The 19,304-nt window shown below is 36.9% G+C and overlaps 1 protein-coding gene across 14 annotated transcripts in view; it reads right to left on the reverse strand.

Annotated features, from left to right (window-relative positions):
• Positions 1-19,304, reverse strand: part of ATRX (ATRX chromatin remodeler) — an 85,098-nt gene that overhangs the window by 56,208 nt on the left and 9,586 nt on the right. For 3 of the 14 annotated variants that reach the window (XM_084535041.1, XM_084535040.1, XM_084535035.1), the window contains exons 2-9: positions 18,535-18,647; positions 15,406-15,461; positions 13,999-14,051; positions 12,209-12,333; positions 10,825-10,944; positions 7,198-7,307; positions 5,070-5,137; positions 1,271-4,188 (exon numbers count right to left, since the gene is read on the reverse strand). In XM_084535041.1, the coding sequence (XP_084391167.1) occupies positions 1,271-4,188; positions 5,070-5,137; positions 7,198-7,307; positions 10,825-10,944; positions 12,209-12,333; positions 13,999-14,051; positions 15,406-15,461; positions 18,535-18,647 (3,563 nt within the window). Of the gene's footprint in view, positions 1-1,270; positions 4,189-5,069; positions 5,138-7,197; positions 7,308-10,824; positions 10,945-12,208; positions 12,334-13,998; positions 14,052-15,405; positions 15,462-16,686; positions 16,819-17,479; positions 17,497-18,534; positions 18,706-19,304 lie in introns of those variants that run through there. The other 11 variants (XM_084535036.1, XM_084535039.1, XM_084535033.1 and 8 more) reach the window with 7 other exon arrangements.

Genomic DNA, 19,304 nt, shown 5'->3' on the forward strand with positions numbered 1-19,304 from the left:
GGCAGTATTATGCAGATTAAGAAAGTTATTTTCCATCTATTATTCTACAATGACACAAAATACCATTAATCAAGCTTTGCTTTCTTGCAGGATCATAAATCCAAGGAAGCATATGAAATGCAACCGTTGCATCTTTAAAAATTAACAGCTTCCCAGAAACTAAATTGCAACATAACCCCATGAAGAAATGGGTGGGCATCAAGTTGGTAGGAAAAAAAGAACATGATGTCTTATGGATGAAATTTTAATTTGTCTCTCCCTAGAAAATATCCTCACAAAAATAAACTGCCTTTGCACTCAGCAGTAACACTTAGAAGTGTCTGTCTACAGAGGTTTTCCGGGAAAGCCAAAACTCTACAATGTCCCTTCTGCTATCTGCACAAATATATTGCAGTTTTATTGGTTGTTTAGTTGCAGTTTCACCAATGCCTGGAAGTATCTGAGCCAACAGTTACAGTAAAGTCACGCACAGAAAGTTCTATGAAACATCATCAGAAGCAAGTGGAAAACATCTTCCCTGTCACTGTAATCAACAAAAAGATTTCTTTTTTTTTTTGGTTGCAAATTAATTTCCTAAAAACACCTGTGGTGTCCAGCAACGTGAAAACTCCCTTCCTTTTGATGTTCCGTAAAGCCAAGCACTCAAACCCAGCAGTTCTGTATTTCTATTAATTTCCGAAAGACATTAGACATCGGTGAAGAAGCAGTTTATCTTGGCAGGACAAAAACAATTCTTACTATTCAATCTGCTATGAAAACATTAATTGGTGACACTTCTGTGAACAGGTGCTCTAATGCCCCATGGGTCTCATCAGGAACAATCGACGTGATTTTAAGACGTACACTCTATTACCGCAAGTTTGAGTCATCTCCACTGCATAACCAAGTGTCACTGCAGTTCAACACATACCTACTTGCTTAAAACTAGCTTCTGCTGAACTGTACTGAGGCAACCAGAGAACAGACAGGCTTTTGAAAGCCATGCGGCAAGGAAATACCTGCTGGGATAAGACTATGATTACAGCTTCTCAAGTCTCTCCACTTCCTAAAGATTTCCCCTGACGTCCTTTACTCCAGAAGCAACAAACAACACAATAAATTGTAATGGTGCTTCTAAAATCAGCATCAGAAAACCTAACTGGCTACAAACTTTTCAATGTTTGCTTGCTTATGAATATTTTCACTGCTAGATGAGTAAAACATTACCCAACTCTTACAATTTCCTCCATTCATATGCTAATAATAGGCGTAAATGAAAATCTTTGCACACCTGATGACTGACAAAATCCTGTGCCAGCAGACAGCATTAAATTTTCAGTCACTGGCATAATTTTCTGCTCATCACTGCTTCCATCACCTGTGGAATTCTGCTCATCATTTTCTTCCTTATCAGATGAGGATGAAGAAGTGACAACAACCTTTTTTGACACTTTCTTTTTCTCTTTTAAGTTATTCTTTTTACTTTCTTTCACTGACCCTCTTTTAACCTTTTTCTTATTGCCTTCATAAGACTCCTCATCAGAAGAGGATGAGTCATTCTGTTCTTTCTTGGTGATTTTCTTTTTGTGACTTATTTTTTTCTTTTCTTTAGTTTCACTTTGTTTTTTATTCCGCACAGCATCTTCAGAAGAACTCTCCTCTTTCAGAGGAGATTTCTCAGCATCGGAAGACAAATCAATCTGTTCTCTTTTCGATCCCCTCTCTCTTAAATTCCTCCTTTTCTTTTCTTTAGCCATTGTTTCATTTTTAGTTTTGTCATTTTCAGAAGAATTGCAACTGCCTTTCTCTGGGGACGACTTTTCAACATCAGAAGAGGAATCATCATGTTCTTTCTTGAAGCTTTTCTTCTTCAAATTTTCAGATTTCTTCTCTTTTCTTTCTAATCTTTTTTTGTTCTTGAATTTCTCTTTTGGAGAATCCAAATTCTGTTCTTTCTTTGCATGTTTCTCAGCACTCTCTGAAGAGGAATCTTCCTGTGCCTTTTTTTTCTTCAAATCCTTATTTTTCTTAACTTCACTTGGCTTTACACCTTTAGGAGAGCTCTCCTCTTTCTCAAGTAAAGACTTCTCCACATCAGAAGACTCATCTTGCTTTCCCTTTACAGCTTTTTCTTCCAAGTCTGTGTTTACCTCTTCCTTAGCATCTGACCCAACACTAATTTTTTTATCTTCGGAAGAATGATTTATCTCCTTCTCTGGGGATGACTTTTCAGCAGCAGCATCTTCAGATTTACCTCTCTGTTTCTTCAGATTTGTCTTTCTTTTGCTAACTTTCTTCCTCTGCTCTTCCTCAGAGGAATCATAACTGTCGTCTTTTCTGGAGTATTTTTTCTTAGCTTTTTTTGCAGACTCAATTTTACTCAAGCTTTTTATCTCTTTTTCTAACTCAGAGTCATAGTTTGAAGAATCTGAATAGTTCTGTCGTTTCTTTTTTGCAGCAGCAGAATTTTTGGCAGATTTGCCCCTTTTAGCATCTAAATCTGAACCAGAACTGGAACTTTTTCTTTTTCGCTTTCCATTTTCATCCTTTACTGGTTCTTTCTTCAGAACATTGGAAGGCTTCTGATCATTTGCTAGTGCTTCGCTATTGCTATCAATATCCGAAGAACTGCGACTCATCATAGCTACTTCTTTAAGAACAGCTGGCATCTCATCAGAATCTGAGCTATTATCTAGTATATTTGGCTTTTTTGATTTAGAAAGCTTATTAGGCTTAGGACCATCAACAGTACTGTCAGAAGAGTTTCTTTTATCTTTTTTCCTCCTCGGTTGTTTTGATGATTTTCTCTTACGTTTTTCATTACACGTGTCATTGCTATCTTCTTCCGAATTTGACGTTAAAGGATTCATGTCTGTTTGGCGCCTCAGAGGCGTGGTCTTCACACGGGGTGATCTCCTGAGATCAGATTCCTCTGCAAGTGAAACGGTTTCATTCTCTGTGGAACGTTCACTGCCAGCATTATGATTTTGTTTTACAGAGTCACAGTTTTCTTTTGCAGGTACTGCATCAACATTCTTACTTCCCTTCTCGAGACTGCTGTTTTCATCTTTAACTGAAGACTCCGAAAGGGAAACAGGAGTCAGTTTTACAATCAGTTCCTTTGATCCCTTAGCTGAAGCTTTTAACTTAGATCCACTTTTGGTATCTTTCAAAGGAGCGTTCGATTTCATATTTGAGTTTAGAGTCTCGTGATCTGTTCCTGCATTTCCACTGCCTTGCTCATCCGCTGTAGTCTGAATTTCCATGGCAGATTCTAGAGTCTCAAAAATATCTTCAGGAACGGATGAGGGAACAGACACTATATCCATGTCTAAAGCCTCTGTACTATTAGGTTCATACTGAGGTTCTTCATTTCTGCCAGACTTTTTCTCTTCACCAGTTGCACGTTTGTTATCTGTTTGTTCCATTGTTGGAACACTTTGATCCATTGGCTCATTGTCAGGCTGTTCTGATGCAACTTTTTCCTTCTTCTTTACAGTGTCATCCTCTTCTAATGCTGCATGTTCCTTTCCTTCATCTTTCTTCACCTCATTTTTTTCTGATCTAACATCAGTTTTTTTCTCTTTGGTATTTTTCTCTTTGATTTTAATATCCAATGCTTGAATCTCCAGGTTCAGACCTTCTTCTAGTGCCAGATGACATTTTTTGATGTCACCCAGCACAGATTTAAAAGCTTTTAGCTGACGAAGCTGCACGGCTGGGCTTATTTCTAAATTTTCTGCAGCCTTTTTCAAAAAGCTTACAAAGCTAGAATTCATATTTGCTGTAGTCTCAACCAGTTTTTTTGTTTTTTTAAGCATGTCTTTTGGCACCATTAGTGCTTTATAAGAGTAAGTCAGTGAACCTGAATATGAATCATCTAGTTTTTTTTCTTCACCATTGCAATTTGAATTATTTCTCTTTGGAGAAAATTTGACTGTGTGGTCGTATATTTTACTTTTTTCACTTTCCACCTTGATCTTTTTTTTGTTTTGCTGCAGTAACTGTTCCAAGTTTTCAAAGACACTGTCACAAGCAGTGACCAAGTCCAATAGAGGCTCTGGATGGCAAATATAGCAGTGCCACTGATTATTTTCATCCAGTATGGTTGATAGCTCCTTTCGACCCAGGTTGCGCAAAATGCACTTTTTACAGAAGGCGTTATGGCAAAAGTCACAGCAAATCAAGTTTCCACCTTCAGCACACCACCTGAAACAAGACATTAGAAATATGAAAGTCTTATCTCCACATAATCAAGGCCACATATTTGAGAAGTTTGCATATTTTTCACTATTTGATAATGAATCTACACTTTAAAAATTCAGGTGATAAACATTAAGAAAAGCATGACTGAAAAGCATTTAACTGAATTAGAAAGTCAGAATATTGAGGTGTTCAACCAACAGTTCAAAAAGCTGAAAGGGCCAGAAATATCCAAACACTTTCAGCACTCATCTTAATCGCAAAACCAAAACTAATTAAATTTGATTTTCCATGTTTCTTATGAGAATTAAGAAAGTCTTTCTCTTCTGTTTTAGAGCAAAATAATCAGCTTAAATCTTTTTCTGGCTTAGCTGGTATATTACTAGTGCACATACACAGCAAAAAAAAATCACCTACATATAGATTGCATGGTCTTCAACCAAGACCTGAGAAGTGACTGATATGAAAGCTACTGAGCAGCACAAACTGCGCAATTTTCACTGGATTACTCATTTAAATGTTTGGCAGGTAGACAATAAAAATACTTTATATCAAAAGTGGGAGATGCATCTGGAAAAATAAAGTTACTGTGTCTCACAAGGCTTCAAATGTCATATTTTATCCCCAGCTTTGAACTGACATATTTGTATGTTAGATGCTATTTAGTTAAAAATGTGTTGTCTTGCAAGTGTTTACTACTATATTTCTTTATAAAATGTTTTCTTGTTCATTATTAAAAGAAACAGTGAAATATTTACAAAAACCCTCTTGGTAAGAAACAACTGTTAATTAAAGCTCTTTTGTACTAGTCTTTATTCAATAATTTCATTAATGCAAGAGAAAGAAAACACGAACTGGGGGTGTTTATTCAGGTTCTATATACCTACCTACACTGTTCATCCATTCCATCTGAATCACGGCTTATGTCATCACTCATGTAATACTTGTAGCAAGTCTACAACGAAAGACAGAACAAGGAATTTTTCATTCAATCTCAAATGCACTCCAGTAAGCCATATGATTTCAACATGCACTAGGAGCAGACCGTTAAAAGCACCAACTGAAAGGTATTCAGCATTCTACCCCTTAATGTTTATTATTAATCTAAAAAGAAAAAAGAATCATAGGTACAACAGGTCCTAAATCATCACTCATTTAGATAGCTCCAAGTTTATTTGAAAGTTATGTAACAGGCTTTTGTTTGATGACTGCATATTTGCATATTCTAGAACATGAACTGAATGTTTGTCTTCAAATTTAGGAAAGATTTTCTGCCTACATTCTAGGGACATCAACAACACAGTAAAGAAAACCATGTCTCCCTGATACACTTAATCCTACATAAATTAGTTTTCAGCTCTATGTTATTTATTCATCAATCCCGTACGATTTTAAATAAAAAGGTCTTCAGTATTCATCCCGATGTTAACATCGAAGGCTTCAATTTCCAGGTGCAGATAGCATTTTAATTAAAAAACTGGTAACAAGAGGAAAATAATACACGCAACTCAGCTAGCAGTAGCAGTGGCTTCAGGTGCTGAAGTTTTTAAACCAAATTTTCAAATCATTTTCCAATCATTGCTAAAGGAAGTTCTCCTAAACTTGAAGGTCTACTTATACTTCTGGGATTAATACAAGCTATCAGCTAAATTCTGCCCTTACACCCAGTGAATTCAGAATCCAGAAGAGACTTCCACCTGAAGTGATCTGGAATACAGAGTTATACACCACCCGAACACCAAGAAAAGCCAACAATATAAGCTGATGTTTAGACTCTCAGCAGTATACTTAAAGTCAAAGGAAAACATTCTCTGAAATAAAACTGGAAAGTCTAGGGCTTTTTACCTAAGCAGGAGGAAAGAATACATGGAAGACAGAATATGCAGGTCAGGGACTTCCATTCCCCTCTCACACATTAACGTATGGCCATGTTCAATTAAGAAAAGATACAGAAAATTTGTGGGAAACAACAAATGACATCATTAATTAGCAGAACGCAGTCAGCTGTTAGGGAACCCAACAACCTAAACAAGTTTCAAAACTGAACTGGATACTTGCACGTATCACAAGAACATGTACAGTTACATATCAATGATTCTCAAGTCTTGGAAAGAGTTAGGACTCTAATGGAGATTGAAAACAGTCATCCTGAAAGCTAATTTGCCTGAAGCACGCTTTATAAAAGAAACAAGCCAGAATAAGTAGAAGAAATGAGCCAGAATATTAGACTATATGGACACGTCTGAGACAGTAAGTCAGCCAAATGCCTAACATTATTTGGGATCTGGGGGAGAAGCAGGAGAGAAGGGGAACGCTAAATATGCACAAATCTATCTCTGTATCTTCAGAGTTATCTTTATAAATACAGAATCTCTACAGATACAGAGATATGTAACAGAGAGATCTCTGTCTCCTTGAAAATCCAAAGGTAGGTCTCTGCAACAGGAGGCAAAGCCAGTTCCTTCCTCCCCTGCTCCTCATCTCTTGCATTGCTGGCAACTTACAACCCAACTGAAGCCACCATCAGCTATGTAGCTGAAGACCCAGATGTTAGCTTAGGGCTAGGGACTAGATAATCGTTACAGAGGTTGCCATAAATTATGACAGTCCTGAGTCTGTATGTCAGTGAAACTGAGACGGCTTTGAAGCTAGCTTTCTGCTTGTTGCTCTGATGGTGTTTTACATACAGTGTGCTTTACCAGGAGATCCAGAATCCAATTTGTCCTTATAATACAAGTAGCAGAAATTTCAGACAGACTATTTAACATCACTAATGCTCTAGTCTTAAAACTGTAAAAATAACTTACAAAGAAATCACAATGAGTTTAACTGAGGTATACAAAAATATTTTTTGTTGCTTTCTGCTTTAGTTTCCTTAATTATAACAGCTGATGACTGAAAGGTTTTTATGCTAAAAACCAAGAACTACTCCCACAAAAATCCCACCCAAATCAACTTATATGACATTTCAAACAAAAACAAACAGTACAAACTGTAGAACTGTTTACCACATACCTTACAAATAAGAACTTTCAGTGTAGGATGTCTATAGATTGAATCCTTTTGAAAATGGTTCACCTGTTGCCCACAAGCTGTACAGCTTACAATTCCATGTAGTCCTTCCTCTATAGAGAGGATTATAAACCACACATTAATTCTTTTTATTAATTTTTTAAAAGAAATCTGTATATCTATTTCATTTTCTTACAGTATGTTGGCCTGTTACGTTCTTTACCACCCAGTGTCAGAGAGATGTTTCTGCACTGCTCACCAGTTAAAGATTGGAAGAATTTTCCTCTAATTATTATACTCCACTTGGGATCAAAATACATCTTTTCCTTTGGGAGACCCAATTTGAATTAACTGGTCATCTCCTGAGATCACACCTAAATATGCAAGTCATCACTAAAAATCTTTCAAAGCCCTGATATCCTGTATAACCTTCCTCTTTTATTCTTTAAATGGAATTTTATGAACACGGTTTGTATTACGATGGTTCTTTCACACACAGCTTTAGTTTCTCAGTGAAAAAGACTGGAAACCATTACAGAAGGTATATGTAATGCTTTTAAATAATGTCTGAAAAATCCTCTTTCAGTTTTGTTCCCTTCTTGACTTCTTGTTTTTAAAGTACGGTTTTGCTGTAACACGTACGTTCTCAACATCTTGCTGACTGTTCTCTTAGTTCTGTACCACTCTGGTGCCACGTATACATTTGGTCAAGAAACCATCTCTATGTTAATCCCTCAGCTCACTTCTAAAGGCAGTGAACTTAGGGTTGGAAGGCTTGCTCTCTGCCAGGCTATTAAACCAACTAATTAATACTGTGAGATATGAGACTCTTTTCTTTTCAGCAGCAATGATGCTTCCAAGGAGGAAAATCATTTGAGAATGCTTATACATTAAATTAATATGCTGTCAAAAACTTAATTTGGGATCAAGTAGACAGAGGTTTGATACAGGCTTAACTGTGACTTGCCATTTGCTGTCATGTTCAGTAAGTAGTACAAGGAAATTGCCTCAAATATTTAACTTCATGGTTATAGTCTGAGTACAGACTATCAATAAAAAAATAACTACTACACAGAATAAGAACCAAGCACCAACAGAACAATGTTAAGGAACTGAGTGGACATATACACAATACAAGCTACTAGCTAGTAGCTAGTAGCTCCTGAAGCACAATCTCAAATAGACTACAGTTCAGTGAGAACAGCTAATACATCCTTACAATTCAGTGAAAATACCAGGTCTGAAATTATGAATGCAAAATGTGTTGATTTTAACTTCAATGCATGCAATCACACATGTACTGCAGAGCTTGTAGATTTTCAAAACATCCCATATCACCTCAAAAGCTCAAGTGTCTGTTCCAAATGCTGCACTGTCCTTACTGGGTGTAAGAAATGGAGGGAGAACAAGCTATTCGCTATCAAGTCCCAAGCCACTTCCACCTTCTCTACAAATTTGAGGGGATAAAATACTGCCTTCTTCCTAAAATCTGCAAGTTAGCACTAGAAAAAAAAAAAAAAAGGTATTTTTGAGGCAAACCTTTGTAAACCATATTACTACTACAAATGATAGAGGTCCGAAGAAATGAAGTAACTATTTATTCATTAATACTGAGAAACAACTTTAAAAAAAACATTCCTAACTAGTTTGTTAGGAATTCCTAACGAGTTTGTTAGTAAAAACACAACCATAACCGTGCTGCAGACACAGAAGTTGCAAATAAGGACTGACACAATGCCTTTTAAGAGTGCTGGGTAAGACCATTTGGATGCTACAAAGGCAAGAGAGTTCCGTTACTACTGACATTTCTAACATAAAAAGGACACGTAACTCCTAATGAAAATGTGTAGATGCAGTCTGCAAAAAAAACAAGATGCACTGGCTTTTTTTCTTTTTAATTTTTTTTGTTCTTGTTTATTTACTCATGCTGTGCATAGAATTCAGGATGTCAAGCAGCTGGGACTACATGCTTGCCTGCTTAAATCCATAAATGATTGATCTTGCATGTGCACAGGCCAGGCACCTCACTGTGGCAGCAAGAGAGAGGCAGAGGGCCACGTCCTTTAACTAGGCCTGCTGCATGCAGCAGGTGCAGAATAAATGGATCGACACTATCTTTTCTGCACAACTGTTTAGACACATTCCTAATCCAGCTGTTCTTGAGGTAGGCTGTAGCCACAACTCTCTCCTGGTTACTCTTCCTGTTCTGGAAATGGGGACAACTAAGGAGAAGGCACTACCTATTCCATTTCATTCAAAGTCAACACAAGTTTAACACATATATGGGAGAGCTTTAAAAATAAATCATACAAAGATTACCAGCAGCGACACAAATACAGCTGAGTTTGCCCTGGGTAAAGGCATGGTCTGTAACTCTTACTATTCCTTCCAAAATAATTGTCTTCTGCAAGGCACCAACACGAGTAACCAGTCCACATACAAAAATGAGGGCCCTCAAATTCTCTAGGGTCAGAAAACTAAAGCTGGAAGGGCAAGTTATGAACTGTCCTGAGGATGCGCACACAGTCCACAAAGCTCAAGCAGAAGTCCTAGCTTTCTGATATTATAGCCCTGAAGATTTCAGTTGGACCTCTTGTAAACTGTTATAAACACAAACGTAAAAAGTATTTCCCTACATGCTAAGTAGGATGTCTTCCATTAATACCACCGAACTTTCAAAGACAAATAACTTAGAGAAAGCATTAGTGCTCAAAATGTGATCAAACACATGCTTGTGTATGCACAAGCAAATTTCCTCGCAGTTGTGTTTTACTTCTCATCAACCACATATGATAGAAATAACACTTATAAAATTACAATGACTTTAAAAGAGAGTATCTCAAACGACACAATGGGAAAAGTTAGGGTCCTGGGTACTGCTGCTGGTGTGTGAACTAAGGTACTGCTAGGAGTATTAAAGAAAATACCTGATTTCTTATTGGCTAGTTTGTACGTAACTCCCTCCTCACCCCCTTAAGTTTTGGAAAAATATGAGAGAGAGGAATTTGTTATCCTTAGAAGCTACCTAACTTCTCCTGAGTTTTAGTAGAGGTTATGAAAAACCACGCTAGCAAAGCAGCTTCTCCAAAATAATCTTTATAAGGGCACACTAATGGGGAATCTCCCCCAAGTTTAAAAAATAGACAAGAGAAAGCCTTTGAATTCTCTCAGAGGCTTCAGCTTTCTTGTTAGCTCACTGATTGGTAGCTATGTCTATACGTGCCCCTGCTCAAACACAATCATTTTCTTGGTGAGTCAGTGACCATCCCCTTACCAATGCTGTTCCAATAGAATTCCTTAAAAAAGGAACCATTAACACCTGCTTGCAAGCAAGCAACTGTTCTCAATACAAAGCAAGAAGGGTCCATATGGAGTACCTAATGATGCATCCTATAGCTACTGAAAATAAGAAGTGTAATGAGAACTAATCTTAGCTTTCACTGCTGCATTGCAGGGGCAGCAATGGAGGCTAATTTCAGCCAGCTAGAATCCTTAATGAACAAAAAGCCAGAAGAGTGGAGGTATTTTTAGGATAATTTATTAGAAATATGAACAATTTTTAGATGTACCAAATGTGGTCATAAGCAGCAATTTAAACCCGTTTTAATAAATGTTTTAAATTGTATTTACCTCCACGCTTTTTGGGAGCTTCGGGTTTCATTTTAACGGTATTTCTGCTTCTAAATTCAGGCCCTTTAAAATCATCTTTGTCTTCATTCAGCACTGGCTCAGGCTGTACAACCACTGTACCTAGAATAATTCCATTTAGAAATTGGAAACCATTACACATCCAAATGAAGTGCAAGAGTCTTGTTTAAATAAATGCCAACATAGTATCTTTAAAAAAAAGTGCAATTTGTTGACAGTTTCAAATGCACAGGTGTTCACAGCACAAAAAAATTAAACACCACACACTGCAAACTGTGTCGATTTTGTAACTGTAGGACAAAAGCCAAAGGCTATGAGGAGCAAGTTGCATGCTCTCTGTCCTGGTGGGATATGTGCAGAAGTGGATTATCAAACTGCTGGGAATTTATCAGTACAGGAATTTGCAGTGCAATGCTGCAACTAAAGAGCTTGGGTTGGGTCACTTAAATCTAGTAGAAGCCTAAAAGTAACTACTCTTCTCTCTCTCTTCCCCCTTCTATCCGGTTTCCCTCATCTTAATTTATTTCAGCATGAAATAAATAAAAGAACAATGGAATAAAACCTTTTTTCATCCTAGTAAAATTTAGAAAATCACTTTTTATTTAAACAAAGACCAGTAATAATCAAAATTATGTGAATTAAAAAACATCTTTCCTACTTAGAGCTCAGTTTTAATACTTTTGGTGTGAGGACACTGGAAATAATTCAACATTCTGAAAAAAAGTAATTTTCAAGTGACTGTTTTAATGACTGCTACTCATGGAGTAAAACAGTAGCAGTCCCTCCAATGTTTCCTGTAACTTTCAGAGGTAAGAAATGGAGATTAATCAAAATCACACTATAGTTAAGAAGAACAGGATGTAAAGCTTATAGTAACAACTATTTAAAAGGTTGCTTAAAAATAGATTTAATAATTAAATTTTTCCCCCCACATTCACTTTTACTTCTTTTGATCTATTTCTCCTCCAAAGACAGAACAGTAAAATAAGTAAGACTTGCAAGTGACAGAGTTTGAGACTTCTACCCAAGAACAGAAATATTTTCTCTGCTATATGGTGGTTTCGTACACATGGCCATAGACATCTGAAATTAAGCCATCAGCACATCCTGGCATATCCACATATTACAGGATGCTGGGTTCAAAATTAAAGGTGCTTGGAAACAGGACTTCGTCTTCTAAGTGTTTGTGCAGGGGTCGGGCAGGGAGGTGTGCACGTGTATGTGAATGTGAATGTTTATACATAAAAGCCAACAGGACCTAGAAGAGGTATTTTACTAATACTTGTGCGTTCTAATTAAATATTTACACTGCATCATAATCTTCGCTAATTTGCTGAATTCAGATACAAAGAAAGACATGAACTACCTTTAGGCAAGCTTTTCATATCAACATCATTTTCTGAGTTTTCATTTGAATTATCTTCATTTACAGTCTCATCTAAGATTTGTTCATCATCTGATCCAACGTATTTTGTCACAATTGTAGGTTTCCTGCACAGACAGAAAAAAAAAACCATGCTGTGACAAACAGTACATCCTGTGATACAGGTAAAGCTAATTGGGGAAACCTCTATTTTAATTCATTTAAAGCACAAGGGGGGATGCTCTGAGTTATTACAGTAAGTAAGCTTTACAGTAATTTTCTTATTAGGACAAGGAACTCTTCCCTCCTATGCAAAATAAGAAGATACACTAATAAAGGATTTTTGTTTCACATTATTTGCTGTATGGTTTTGTGGTCATATCAAGGTTTCACATGCTTTTAAAAAGGTATACAGGAAGTCACATTTTTATAAAAAAAAAAAAAAAAAAAAAGCCAGAATGAAACCCAAGTGGATGTCTACTCAGAAATGTTATACATGGTTCTAAGTTTAAGAGGCAGCCCGAAGAGAACACACAGATATGAGCAAATGACAAAAAGCAGCTTGGCAGAAGAGACACTAGCAATGAAATAAAGGAAATGCAGAAAGAAATTAAAAAGCTGACTGTTGAATATAGAGATCAGTCTCCAGAATTTCACACAAAAGTAACTCAGAACTAACACCTTAACGTGAAGGAATACACTATGTCAGGGCAGGGAAAAAAAATAGTTTAATTTCAATAATTGTCAGTAATACCTAGGTATTACTGAAGGTAACAAAGACTCCTTAGGTCAGTGCAGGATGCTGGTTTTTTCAGTATCAGGCACAGCGTGGTAAGTACATGAGGGACACTACATTTAACGATAGACAGGAAGCAAAAACAAAACTGCCAAAATTATATAAACAAAAAAGTTTATCAGGAGACTGCATTCAGAAGATGAGGGAGAAATTAAAATCAAATATGAAACCACATTTGCAAATACAGAATCAAGCCAAATACAAAAAGGAAGAATGAAGGGTGTTATTTAATTCCAGCAAATATGATACAATAAACAAACTTTGATAAATATGAGACTGAAAAGAGATATATACCGCTTAAGAGCAGTAAGAAGGAAGATGCTCAAATTGTGCACTTAGAAGAGCTCACCTATCTACATAGCATAGTAGAATAATAAAAAAAATCATGAAGGACATAACCTGAATGAGCATCAGCTGAGAGTAAAAATGAGGAGTTCTATTAGAATAAGCCTGCTGTTATTTAGGTCACATATAATTTGTCTTCTTCAAACTGCAAACAGTTAACTCCATACTTTTTTTTTTTTTTTTTTTTTTTTTAATAACAAAGAGCAAAAAGGGATTATGCAGAAATGCAGCAAATGGCAGCTGCTGCACAGGACAAGTTATTAGCACATTTTGATTCTACAGTCTCTTAATAAGGTACATGAAGCTTTTTTTCTGTATGCCCTAGCTTACTTTTTTGGGAGAATCCCATGTGTTGAAAGAGCAAGAGTAAAGTAATTGTATAAGCACCTTTGTCCCAAAGAGCCCGAAGCTGCAGGATAATCTTGTAATCTCATTATAAATAAATAAAAAAATAGCTTTATGATCTTAGCTTCTTGACCTTGAAAGACTATTGGAATTGTAAATGTGCTATAAGGCATTTGTTTTACCAGAACTCTGTTAACTTAGTGGACCTAAACTGGTGTACACCAAAAGCATCTGGTATAGTACAAAGACTTGGCAATACTTCCATAGGACTAAAAGTAATTTATTTCCTTTTCTTTTCCGAACCAACCTTTTTGAACGTGATGATCCTAAGGACTTCATTCTTTCTGAAGAGCTGCTGCCCTAAAAAGAAGAAAAAAAAAAGTCACTGCATTGTGACCATGACACCTGTCAACAGAACAAGCTTCCTACATTAACTCAAACACCACCGAAACATCTCAGAAGTCTCCGGCTCTTACAAAATAAAATAAATCAACAGAAGCAATAATAAGAAGTGACACAATTTCAATAGTCAAGCCAGTTCAGTTAACCAAAACCCACAGATTTAGTTTAAGCAGACTTAAGACTCCAAGGAGTCGTAATTCCTTTACAAACACATTTTAAAATAGATGTCACCAAACTCTAAGTCACTAATCTAATGCCCACAAACCTCACTAACCATCTATCTTGAGAGAAATTAAGAGAGAGTGCTGCTGTAAATTAAATTGAGACATTCACAGAAATAAACTGCACATCTCAAGCACTCTCTCCATGAAACTGAGGGAATTTTGCCCTTGCAATTGTCAGCTCCCACCAATGTGCTGTAAGTTCTCAGCTTTCTGGAGCAGGGAAAAGAACAGGTCAGATCAATGACCATTCGGAATCACAAACAGGTCTGGGGCCTCTGAGTCTGTGCATCTTCGCCGCAACGGTAACTCTTCCGCGATTAGTGCACAGAAGAATGCTCTAACTCACCTCACAGTGTAAAACAACACTGAGCACACACACCTCCCTGTCTCTGTACTGCTGCACACTTTCACTTTTTATAAAAGTCACTGGGATTCCTCACAGCACCTCAGTGCTGCAGTAGCTTACACAGCTCTGTGAGCATCTATTGTTATCTCAGTAATATGGTGCGAGTGTAAACAAGGGAGACCAATTCTTTTAAGCAAAAATTAAATAGGAGCCTGTTTACAAGCAAATCAAAGAACAGAATTAAGGAGAAAAATAATAACTGAATTTCTTTAAAAAGAAGTCACTTTGCAATACACTCAGTCTGAATAAATTAACAACACTGTGTTTCCTAGCAAAAATGCAGTTGCACACTTTAGGTAAGCATAAGTTAACTCTCTGAAGTGCATTAGAGACATTTTACCCAGGAATTATTGTACATCAGAAAAAAACAGAGAAATCATCCAAGTAAACCTGTGTATTTCAATAATTTAAAGAAGAGGATGAGGGAGAAGCAAGATGGCTTGCATATGCCTAAATCACATCATCATTCAGAATTTTAAATTTACTTTTAAACCCATTCTATAATATTTTACAACTAAAGTTTCTATTCAGCAGACAGAATGTTTTCTGCATACGATTCTGACAACGGTTCTTTAAGCATTTATTGTAAACAGCAACCAAGTGAACTCCGTTCCCTACACACCCACACCATTCATTCTGTACTAGTCATACAACTGAAATTCAAAACCATTTTTATTCCTACCTCTTCTCTGTTGTTCTCCATTGATGTTGGACTACTCTCAGGTTCTCTACTTTTACCTACAGAGATAAAGGAAAGAAATCCACTGAAACGCAAGAAATATTAGCAGTTCTTCACATTGCATCTCATAGCATTGTTTATATTTCATCGGTGTAAATACAGATGACTGTGTAACTTTCACAGAACTTTGCACAACAGCAAAACACAGCTGACTGCATGGCATAAATCTCACAGAAACCATACAGAATTACTTTCAGTTTTTTAAGTTGCTGCTGGGCTGAAAGAGAGCCTTCCCATTGCTGAAGAAATGAGAGTGCAGCTGTATATGCAAGGATAATAGTCAGTGTATTTAAAAAAAAAAAAAAACCTCTAAGTATTTTTCTTACATGTTTTGACATTAAAAACACCATTTTAACTCTAGGATCATGGAACTGCACACAAAAATCAGTGTATGATAGAGAATTCTCATTTCTTGATCTTAGTACCTGTGGAATATAAAACCTAAAGACAGGTAACTTATGACTACCTGTTCCATGCACCCGTCCTGGTGATGGAGGGGAGTTCAGTGATTTAACGATACTCATACACAGTTGCTCAAAAACATAGCAATAGCACTATTTTAATAGATGCACTACTAAAAAACATGCAAATATAGTGATAGTGTATTAAAAGGATGAGTATCGTTACCTTTTGTGATAATAGAATGAGACTGCTGGTATTGCAACTTACTATTTCCTGATCCTTTACTCTTGGGGGAAAACTAAAACTATAGTATTTTATATTAAATAAATAAATAGAAAATTGCATGCTGAGTATTTGACTTTGGCTAAAATGTACCCAAACAATTTAGCCTAAATTATCCGGCCATTTCTGCATGCAAAGCTGGAGAGGGGAATCAAAACAGATAAACAAAGCTTCTGCCCCCACCCCCTTTCAATACATAAAATCTCCTGTACGGAATAGTAGTGGCTTTCCCCCATTTTGAGGGGAGAACCTGAAATCTGGCAGAAGGGTTCCATTTCCTTTGGAGATGGGACCCTGCCTCACTTCTACTTTTGACCAGTTTTGCCCAAGTACTAAATCTATTGAAGATAACCCAGTTTGTATATGCTTAGTACAGGTTTCTTCGATTCTGGTAGATAAAGCCTGCGGATTCTGCCTTCTGGCTGCCCATGCGCTGTTCCCGAAAGCAACTGAACATGCTCCCTCATCTCAGCTTCTACATGCGCCATCCCCGCATTATGACCGAGCATGCTGCATCCCCTCCCAGCTCCTAGCGCTGACCAAACTGCACATGCTCCATCCACTCCAGGGCTAGGGGAGCACAGGATTTCCCCTGTGACTGCTGCTCCAGGGCCGGTCACTTGAAACAAGAGCAGGAAGTCAGTCTCTCCTACGCTCTCAGTGATCCTCCTGCTGGCACCCACGCAATGTAGAGGGAGACATCCGATTCGAATGCAGAGAGGATAAAGAAACATTATTAAGGCTGTAAAATCAAGTGCTCAAAAATTAAGAAAAGCCAGAATCAGGGTCTTATCAGTGTAATTTCACTTATCGCTCCTACAACCTAAGCATCACAGTACAGTTAACTCCACAGCAGTGCACAAGATCAAGTGCTCAACGAGCAACCGTTTCATATTTCAGTTGAGCTGTGTTCAATTGACCTGTGTGCGTGGCAAGGACGTGCTCCAGCTTCTTCGAGCCACAGCTAACCATCTTCATCTTTATCATCACCTCTCTCCTTACAACACCCCAGTTAATAAGTCATATATCCTCCAAATTCTGGAACACTATGAGATCCCTGACTATAAACAACTGATCTGGCCCCAGTCTTGTCCAGTATTTACACGGGATAGGCATTCTGTGGTAAAACATATATATATATATATATAGTGTAGTTCCTAGAGACATTAAAATTACGCACAGAAAGCTGGGAGGGGAAGTAACTTTGCACAGTTAATTCTGGCATTTCCTAATATTTAATTCTTGACTTTTCAACTTTAATATGTTCTCTTTTTAAAGAATAAAATCTCAAAAACAACACTGAAGCATGTCTGCTTTTAATTAGTCAGCGTACCTCTGTCTCAAAGTAAATGTGTATTCTGAGGCAAGTATCCAAATTTTACTTCATAACCACAGTGGATAAAAGCAGAAGATTTCTTTCAAAACAGTATGCTCCACAGCTAAATCTCACTTGGAAATATGTACATCTCCGCCAGTTTAATTTATTATTCTGTTTAAGAAGTTATTCGTGGGATACTTTCTCCAGTGTTAACATTTAATCAGACGTTGACACAAGGCAGATAGCACCACATGGCAGTAGACTCTCAAGATGAAACACTGAATGAAAAGCCGCACACACAGGTTTATTACTTGTGACAACAGTTTGAAAATGAACTCCACAGCACGGCCAACACACTCGCATTCTCCTGTACCCTATCATTTCAGCACAATTTTTAGCTCATGGAACAGCAGAGTCTGAAAAGGTGTATACCTGTACCCAGTCCCAGTTAAATTTGGAAACAAACTGTACTTGGTACTGTTATGAAATAGTTTCACTTTTTTTTTTTTTAATGACTGTAACTAAAATAAAACGTTTACAATTTGTTACTGATTTCCAACTAGGAAGTAAAAATTTCTAACACCAAATCTGACATACTACAGCACTCTGTTGGTTTTGTTTGTTTGTTTTCTAATGCCTCCAGACTAAATGTAAAAGTAGTTTTTAAGTAATTACAGAAGCATAACCTTAAGAACTTCTTCCTCAACTAGATGGATGGCAAAAGCTTTACTTAAGCAGAAGAAATAAAATACTGCCCTTAAACCTTGAGGAAAACTGACCATGGAATCCCTACCACAGCAAACACATGCATGTTTGCTTTCTCAGGTTTCACAGAAGGTAGAATACACCACCAGTATCAGCTCTATTCACAGTGAGAAAACATTCATAACTGAAAGAAATATTGCATCAAAGGCTAGACGTATTTATCAAGATGTCGCCACTTCATTAAATCACATTAGGACTTGGCATAATTGCCCCAGCAAAGTGTGATATAATGAAATCACAACACAAAGCTCTTTGACTTCAGAATCATGTGTATGTTCAAACTGAAAACAAAAGTGTCTTTTTACCTATGGTTTTGTTTTTAGATAACGCTGGAGGAGAATTTGCGTCCTCAGATTCTTCCGATGAGTGAGCCAAGAAGTCATGGAGTTTCTGCACCAATGTATTCAACTTGCTTTCACTGTCAAAACACAAGTAGAACTTGAAGTTAGCTACAGATCTTACGCTAGTCAGCAAGCCTGAAAGAAGAAAAGGGAAGTCCCAATTAATACATACCTACAGGAGAAACACAATTATCACCCAAACATTTGGTTCCACAAGGAGAATATCAAAGAAAATTTAAAAAAGACGTAGTCTTATTAAACATTGTGTTTAAAAAAAAAACACCACCACACAAACACATAGGTGCAGCCTTTTTGACAAAGTACTAAGGACGTGTTAACAGAAACAAGAAATATATTTTAAACTGTTTTAAGCTAGACAAAAGTGACTTAAAAAATTCAAGGAAATCTGAGTTGCAATGCTACTGTGACGTGAACATAGTGGAAAAACTAATTTAAGATTCTACTTTGTAAGGAGAATCTAAGGCAGTACGAAGCTGAACAGGTAAAAAAAAATAAAATGTTGACTTCATTATTTAAAAAGTAATAATCTCCGGGGATATAAAACTCTACAAATAACAGCTTTTTTTTTTTTTTTTTAATCTACAATGTAAATAACAGGTACACTAAGTGTGACGAATCTACATGCTTACACAAACCTTATAATAAATCAACCTCACACATTTACACACACACACTGTATCCTATATTAGTTCTGCTGAAAACCAACCAGGTAC

Source organism: Aythya ferina (assembly GCF_964211825.1).
Source record: "Aythya ferina genome assembly, chromosome: 13".
Lineage (NCBI taxonomy): Eukaryota > Metazoa > Chordata > Aves > Anseriformes > Anatidae > Aythya > Aythya ferina.